Source organism: Ursus arctos, unplaced genomic scaffold, assembly GCF_023065955.2.
Source record: "Ursus arctos isolate Adak ecotype North America unplaced genomic scaffold, UrsArc2.0 scaffold_7, whole genome shotgun sequence".
Taxonomy (NCBI): Eukaryota; Metazoa; Chordata; class Mammalia; order Carnivora; family Ursidae; genus Ursus; species Ursus arctos.
In genome coordinates, this window is record NW_026623089.1 from 52,813,526 (window position 1) to 52,822,646 (window position 9,121).

General features: G+C 44.7%; 1 protein-coding gene across 1 annotated transcript in view; it reads right to left on the reverse strand.

Annotated features, from left to right (window-relative positions):
- The window catches only part of CDH23 (cadherin related 23), a 403,304-nt gene that overhangs the window by 29,926 nt on the left and 364,257 nt on the right, over positions 1-9,121 (reverse strand). The window contains exons 37-39 of the mRNA XM_057308495.1: positions 1,698-1,919; positions 1,279-1,398; positions 451-631 (exon numbers count right to left, since the gene is read on the reverse strand). Of these exons, the coding sequence (XP_057164478.1) occupies positions 451-631; positions 1,279-1,398; positions 1,698-1,919 (523 nt within the window). The remainder of the gene's footprint in view (positions 1-450; positions 632-1,278; positions 1,399-1,697; positions 1,920-9,121) is intronic.

Here is a 9,121-nt window from a genome sequence, read left to right on the forward strand (position 1 = left end):
GCAGAAATGAGTGGAAACTGACTTGAGGAACCACTCTGGCCAGGGCCAACCCTGCTCTTCACCCGAGGACCGACACCGAGTAGCTGTGAAGGCTGTTCGTGGCAACAAGCTGTGCAGAGAATCCAGGTGCAGAATGCATCTAGGGGTTCCTGGAGGGTTGGGGCAAGGGTACTCATCCTCCCTCTGTGCTGGAGTCTTTCCTCTGGTATGACGCAGGGGAATTTTCTACCTGATTCTCAAAGGGGTCTCTGACCTTCCAAGGCTACCAGTCTCAGATTTCAGAATGTTCTCACATATCCCTGTGAAGAAGCGTGGAGAGAAGAGTATTTCCATCATCTTGTGGGTGGGGAAACTGAGGCCCAGAGAGCGCAAGGCCACGGCTCCTAAGTGGGATGGGGGAGAGGCCCCTAGGTTGTGCTGCCCTCCGCGCCTGGCTCAGTCCCCACTCACCCAGAGGGTCTCCATCCACGATGCTGTATTCCACCTGCCCGTTGGGGCCTGAGTCCTGGTCGTGGGCCAGGAAGGTCCACACTCGGGGCCCCGGCTGGCCCTCGGTGACATCAAATGGCCCCTCGTAGTCTCGGGGGAAGGTGGGCACGTTGTCATTGATGTCATTCACGTTCACAAGCACCTGAGATGGTGGACAAGCTTAGCTGGGGCTGCATCCCGGCTAGCCCTGTGCTCAGCCCAGTTCCCTCATCTGTGAAGTGGGTCTGATGATCCTGTCTCATGGTGCTGAGGCAAGAATCCTCAGGGATCATGGATGGGGAGGGCCTTTCAGGCTATGCGTATGGAGAAGTTATTGTCATTGTCAAAGCCTTTTTATGGGCATAAGCATTGTATTATAAATAATAATGCTACAAACTTCTATTTATTGCCACACTATGGTCTCATCTGCTCTGCCCACCCCTGACAAGTCTTTACTCTCTCCCTTTCATGGAAGAGGAGAGCGAAGCTCAGGCGGGCTAACTGACTTGCCTAGAGTCACACAGCTAGGAAGCGGGAGAGCAGGGATATGAGCTTCCGCTAGTTTGACCAGAGTTCGTGCTTTTCCCATGAAGGGGAGGAAGGCATCTATCTGTCTGATAGACGCAGCCACGCAGAGAAGTTCAGTAACCTCCTCGAAGTCACACAGCAAGTTTGGCTGCGTTGCCAAGACCAGGACAGGGCTCTTGGATTTAGGTGTTTCTCCTGGACAATCTTCCCTTTTCCCCTTCCCCATTAGAGCTTTCTGGGCCCTGTCCTCCCCCATGTTGAGGCTATGTCCCACCCACCCACCATGGTGGTAGAGGTGAGGCGCTGAGACAAGATGGGGCACTGGTCCGTGGCAGTGACGATCAGAGTGTAGCGGCCATTGCTAATCTCATAGTCCAGTTCCTTGGCGGCACTGATGACGCCCTGGGGGATAACAGAGGGGACAGGGTGGATTAACGGATAGTGGGTCTGGGGCACCCCGGAGACCAGCTTCTTCATGGGGTACCCTCAGACCACCCCAGGAAGTGTGCTCTGATATCCCGGCCATGATGGGGAGCCCCTGTTGCCATCCCACCTGAGTTTTGCTTCCTCTGCACTGGTTGCCCCCACGCTTTCCTCCCAGACTCCATCTTTGTTCTGCTCCCACCTCCCATGATGTCATTGAAGTCCCTTCCAATCCCCTTAGCCAGCTGAGGCTCCTTCTAAACCCATCAGCTGCTGACCGTGTGCCTGTCGATACGGAAGGTGTTGATGATGTTGCCTGAGACAATGGCGTAGTTAACTGTGCCATTGGGCCCCTCGTCCAGGTCTAGCGCCTGGATGGTGATGAGGCTAGCGTTGATTGTGTCTGGGCCCTCGTCCAGTAAGATCTCGTAGTGGGGCTGCTGGAACACTGGTGCGTTATCATTCTCGTCCACGATGGTCACGTACACGTGAGTGGTGGCCTGTGAAGAAGAGGGTGGTCAAGTTCCTTGGTCAGCTGGCTAGAGGGGTTGAGGTGGAGCTGGCTGGATAGCCTTCTAGGCTGGGATCACTCAACGTGATCCAATAGGGTGAGAGAAAGAAGAATGAGAATGTGGGGAGTCACAGGCTGGTAAGAAAATCACAGAGGTTCCTCCAAAAGCCAAGCTAGGTCACTGTATAGGTCCAAGATGGCACTGGTACCACCACAGCTTTGTGTATGCCCATGGCAGACATCACTAATCAATCGTGGCTCTGCTGAGGCTAGATTCAGCTCCGTGATCCTTGTCAGCACAGGGATCTAGTGATTCAAATTAGCATATAAGATGAACCCCAGTAACTACTCCCAGCCTATAGCTTTGGTTGGGCCGGGGCCTTATTGACCCTGGGCCTCCTGCCAGAGCACCAAAGGCATGAATGTGGTGTTCTCAGCCTAACACAGTATTAAGCTTCACCCACTGTTCATGTAAATGGAAGAAATACCTATTTTCGGCATTTTTAAAAGGGAAGACATTGGGTTTGGAACAATTTAAATCTGCAGAATTTGTTGAACCATGAAAAATAAAGCTCACAGAACATGACTTGACCGCAACAACATTTTCTGCAACATGTTCTCCTGCAATTGGCCAGTTCTGGCTGATGCTTGGTCTCATCAGACCACATGAAGTATCTAGCCAGTTGGAACTCAGGGATCGGCACTCAAGAACCATAGAGAGATGACGGATGTGGCACTTTACAAGCAGAGTAGATAAATGGGAGAAGGAAATTAGCCCTGTGCTGGTATTCTCTGTCCCTCACACCTCTCCCCTTCCATTCTCTGCTTCTCCACCTGGGAGGACATCCCCTGAGGACCACCTCCTCTGGGCTCCTTTGCCATCTGGCTTCCAGATGGGTTTCACCAACAGGAGGTCCTGGCAGAAGCCAGGAGGAGGGAAGAAAGAGAGGTGGGGCATTTCTTCCATACTCCTTCCTTTCCTTCCTGCAGTTCTGCCAGTGGCTGTGTTTTTCCTGCTGAGTGGCCCTTCTTCCATGGTTCCAGCTCCCACTGGGCTCATGCCACCTCACCTCCTCTTATTGTCCTTTTGGATGCGTGGGTGGTAATGGCTTCCTGCAGTTGCTAGTCTAGGGGTGCTTCACCAGCCCTCCGTAAACAGTCCCCCCATTAAACTCTCTTTGGTGGAGGCCTGAGTGTGCCATCTCTTTCCTGCTAAGACCTTGACTAATACAAGCCATAATTAGTAACTAATATAAGATAATAAGGTTATAATAACCATAAAGATATCTGGGTAGAGAGAATATGACTAGACTATTGCCAAGGCCACAGAACAGAAAGCAAGTAATACAAAAAGCTGGATGTAGGCAGCTTGTGCACATCTTTTTCCTGGGGCTTTGGAACACACCCCGGGTGGCTCTAGAACCACCTGTGGAGGGACAGATGGACAGCAGACCTAGGCCCAAGAAGATTTTCATTGCCCCTGAGGAGGCAATAAGTCCACCGAGCTACAGCTGTGGATCTTGGAGGGTTGGGTGTTCGGTGGTTGCTAACGTTGTTTCCAAAGCAGGTAGGGTTGGCACCCTGGAGAAGGAGCTCTGCGACCTTGCGCATATCACATTTTCTTTTTGGACCTTTTCTGTTAATAAAGAACCTGACTTGATATCTACAGTCCCTTCCAGCTCAACATTCTGGGGTTCTGGTCTACTGTCATCAGTCATGCGGCCTAAATCCCACCACCAGGGAGGGATTCTTTGGAGTCTTAGAATGTCAATGAATCTTTATTAAAACAATAATCACACAGAGAAGGAAAATGTATTATTTTAACATTGTTCAAACTTTTCTACCAGAGAGGGAACTTGTACAAACTCTGAGGAATACTCTGAAGTGTCTGTCTTAAGAAGGAAATATCTTCAAAATCTCTCATGTTATCCTGAAAGCTCATATGAATTTTACCATCTTTTCCATAATGTGTTTGTGTTAGTTTTCATTAAAGATAGTGGCGGGGATTTATGCCAACACACATCTAAATATACAGCTTGTGCACGCGCATGTGTGCGCGCAACCTCCCCTCCCACGTATATAGCAAATGTTACCAGACATAAAGGGAGAGATAGACAGTAATACAATAATAGTACAGGACTTTAATGTCCCACTTACATCAATGGATAGGTCATCCAGACAGAAAATCAACAAAGAAATATTGGCCTTAAACAACACATCAGACCAGATGGACTTAATAGGTATATACAGAACATTTCACCCCCAAACTACAGAATACACATTCTTTTTAAGTGCACATGGAACATTCTCCAGGATGAACCACGAGTTAGGCTATAAAACAAGTCTTCATAAATTCAAGAAGATTGAAATCATACCTTTTCTGACCATGATGGTATGGAACCAGAAATCAATTATAAGAAGAAAACTTCAAAAAACACAAATATATAAAGGCTAAACAACATGTTACTAAACAACCAATGGGTCAAGGAAGAAATCAAAGAGAAAATAAATACCCTGAGATGAATGAAAATGAAAACACAACTTTCTAAAATCTGTGGGGTAAAGCAACAATAGTTCTAAGAGGAAAGTTCATAGTTATACAGGTGTACCTCAAGAAACAAGAGAAAATCCCAAATAAAAAAATTAACTTTATACTAAAGGGACTAGAAAAAGAACAATCAAAGCCCAAAGTTAGTAAAAGGAAGAAATAAAGATCGGAGTGGCAATAAACAAATAAAGACTAAAAAAACAACAGCAAGGTCAATGAAACTAAAAAGCAGAAGCATGTAGCCTTCTGAGACAGAATTATGAAGAAACAGAAAATCTGAATAGACTGATTACAAGTAATAAAATTTAATCAGCAATTATAAAACTCTTCCCCAAACTAAAGTCCAGCACTAGATAGCTTTGCAGGAAAATTCTGCCAAATATTTAAAGAAGAGTTAGTAGTTAACCTTCTCAAATTATTCTAAAAAGTTGAAGAGGAGGGAATGTTTCCAAACTCATTTTATGAGGCCGGGATTACCCTGATACCAAAACCAGGCAAAGACGCCATGAAAAAAGAAAATTACAGGCCAATATCCCTGATGAACATAGATGCAAAAATCCTCAACAATTAGGAAACGGAATTCAACAATACATTAAAAGGATCGCACACCACAATCAAGTAGCATTTATTCCAGGGATGCAAGGATGGTTCAACATCCACAGAGCAATCAACCTGATGCACCACGTTAGCAAAAGGAAGGATAAAAATCATACGATAATCTCAATAGATGCAGAAAGAGCATCTGACAAAATTCAACATCCATTTATGATAAAAATTCTAAACAAAATTGTATAGAAGGAACATACTTCATCACAATAAAGACCATATCTGACAAAACCACAGCTAACATCATCAATGGTGAAAAGCTGAAAGTTCTTCCTCTAAGATTAGAAATAAGACAAGGATGTCCACTCTCACCACCTTTATTCAATATAGTATTGGAAGTCTTAGCCACAGCAATTAGAGAAGAAAAAGAAATAAAAGGCATCCAACTTGGGAAAGGAAGAAGGAAAACTATTATTTGCAGATGACATGCTACTATATATAGAAAACCCTAAAGACTCCACCAAAAAAAATTATTAGAACTGAGAAACGAATTCAATAAAGTCATAAGATAAAAAACTGACATACGTGAATTGATTGTTTCTATGTACTAATAAGCTATCAGAAAGACAAATTAAGAAAACAATCCCATTTACAATTACATCAAAAAGAATAAAATACTTGGGAATAACTTTAACCAAGGAAGTAAAACACCTGTATTCTGTAAACTGTAAGACATTAATGAAAGGAATTGAAGATGACGCACAAAAAATGGAAAGATATACCATGCTCATGGATTGTAAGAATTAATATTGTTAAAATGTCTGTAATAACCAAAGGAATCTACAGATTCAATGCGATCCCTATCAAAATACCAAAGGCATTTTTCACAGAACTGGAACAAAGAATCCTAAAATTTGTATGAAACCACAAAAGACCCCAAATAGCCAAAGCAATCATGTAAAAGGACAAAGCTGGCAAGATCATAACCCCTGGTTTCAAACTGTACTACAAAGCTACAGTAATCATTATAGTGTGGTACTGACACAAAAACAGACACACAGATGAATAGAATAAAACAGAGAGTCCAGAAAAAAACCTCAGGCATATATGGTCAATTAATCTATGACAAAGGAGGCAAGATATACAATGGGAAGAAATTTACAATGGATTAAAGACTTGAATGTAAGATTTGAAACCACAAAATTCCTAGAAGAAAACATAAGCAGTGAGCTCTTCGACATCAGTATAGCAATATTTTTTTTTGGCTCACTCTCTTGAGGCAAGGGCAGCAAAGGCTAAAATAAACAAATAGGACTACATCAAACAAAAAAGCTTTTGCATACAAACTATCAACAAAACAAAAAGGCAACTACTAAATGGGAGAAGGTAATTGCAAATCATACATCCAACAAGGGGTTAATATCTAAAAAATATAAAAAACTTACACAACAACCAAATAACCCTAATAAAAAATGTCCAGAGGCCTTGAATAGACATTTTTCCAAAGAAGACACACTGATGGCCAATAGGCACATGAAAAGTGCTCAACATCGTGCACCATCAGGGAAATGCAAAATCAAACCCACGACAAGATATCACCTAATACCTGTCAGTATGGCTCTTATTAAAAAGACACACACGCAAAAATCACAAGTGTTCTCGATCAGTGGTACAGAATAGAAGTCCCAGAAATAAACCCACAATCATATGGTCAATTGGTCTTCGACAAAGCAGGAAAGAATAGTCAGTGGGAAAAAGACAGTCTCCTAGACAAATGGTGTTGGGAAGACTGGAGCGCTACATGCAAAAGAATGAAACTGGATCACTTTCTTATACCAGACACAAAACCAAATTCAAAACAGATGAAAGACCTAAATGTGAGACCTGAACCCATAAAAATCCTAGAAGAGAGCACAGGCAGTAACGTTTTTGACATCAGCTGCAGGAACGTTCTTCCAGCTATGTCCCCTGCGGCAAGAAAAATGAAACCAAAAATAAACTACTGGGATGACATCAAAATAAAAATCTTCTGTACAGGGAAGGAAACAATCAACACAACTAAAAGGGAACCTATAGAATGGGAGAAGATATTTGCAAATGACATACCTGATAAGGGGTTAGTATCTAAAATATATAAAGAACTTAAACAATTCAACACTCCCCAAACAAATAATCCAGTTAAAAAGTGGGCAGAAGAAGTGAACAGATATTTCTCTGAAGACTTCCAGATGGCCAACAGACACGTGGAAAGATGCTCAACATCACTCATCATCAGGGAAATGCAAATCAAAAACCACGATGAGATACCACTTCACACCTGTCGGAGTGCTAAAATACACACACACACACACACACACACACACACACACACACACACACAAGAAACAAGTGTTGGTGAGGATGTGGAGAAAAAGGAACCACTGTGCATTGCTGGTGGGAATGTAAACTGTGGAAAATAGTATGGAGGTTCCTCAAAAAGTTAAAAATAGAACTACCCTATGATCCAGTAATCACACTACTGGGTATTTACCCCAAAAATACAGAAACACTAATTCCAAGGGATAATGTGCCCAGATGTTTATGGCAGTATTATTTACAGGAGCCAAATTATGGAAGCCCAAGTGTCCATTGATAGATAAACGGATAAAGAAGATGTGGTGTGTGTACACACACACACACACACACACACACTGGAATATTACTCAGCCATAAAAATGAAATCTGGCCATCGTGAAAACATGGATGGATCTAGAGAATATTATGCTAAGTGAAATAAGTCAGATAAAGAAAGAAAAATGCTGTATGACCTCATTTACATGTAGAATAAAAACACAAATGAACAAACAAAACAAGACAAAACAGAAACAGAAACAGACTTACGGATACAGGAAGCAAACTGTTGGTTACCAGAGCGGGGAGGGGTGGGGGGACAGGTGAAATAGGTGAAGGGGATTAAGGGGTACAAACTTCCACTTGCAAAATCAATAAGCCACGGTGATGAAAAGTACAGCATGGGGGATACAGTCAATAATATTGTAATAACTTTGCATGGTGATAGATGGTGACTAGACTTATCACGGGGATCACTTCACAATGCATAAAATATTGAATCGCTAGGATATCTGCTCAAAACTAGTAGACTATCGTATGTCAATTACATGTCAGTAAAGGGTGGATGCCTCAAATGTTGGAGAAAAGACGACCATCTAGGAAGGCCCCTGTGCTCATTTCATGGCTCCGCACGGTCCTGGATGCAGCTGTGAGCACTCATCTCCCGCCAGGAGCCCCGCATGGAGTCCTCCCGAGACCCCAGAGATGCCAGTAGAGCCTAAGAGTGCTACCTTGCAGGGAACGGGCTTATTCCAGCCTCATAGATGGGAGTCGTGGTGCTGGCGTGTCCCACTGCCCCAGACACCCCGAGGTAGGTCTCACCATCACGCAGGATGCACAGGCTGGGAGAAGGGGCTGCCCCACAGAGCCCCTTCTCTCTGCGACCTGGCCTGAGCATGGGAGGGAAAGGCAGGTCTGACTTCCTGTGGCCTCTGCAGTAAGGAGGAAGTTAGGGCTCCAAAGGCCCTCTCAGCTGAGTCCTTCCTGCCCTGGCACTGAGGAAACTGCTTGAGGTTTCTGGACCATGCCCACACCTTGGGCAATGCCTGTGTGTCTCACTCTGAAGCAAACCCAGGAGGTTCACTAGTGGGCAGTGTGGCAGGGAGGAAGGAAGTGGAGGGGAGCACCACTGGGCCCCGCTCAGGTGTTCTAGCCTACTGGGGGAGGGGATGGCTGGGCAGTGGCTTCCCTCCCGAAAATCCCATGCCCTCTTTATCCACCTGCTAGGCCCTGGGGCAGAGGGAGTCTGGTCTCAACGGTGGTCTGGGTGAGGCCCGGTGCTCTAGGGTCTCACCTTTCAGTGACCCCCACCTCACCTCTGTCAGAGGCTGGCCAGGGATGGAAGAGGGCCTGATTTCAGTTGGCTTTCTTCCTTTTGTGGGTGGAAGAGTTCACACTCTGCCTGGGCTGTTTCCCAAAGTCGAGTCACAAGGTCAGGTTCATGATGAAGGACCCAGTTATGTCCTGGCAGTCTCTGGCCCATCTCA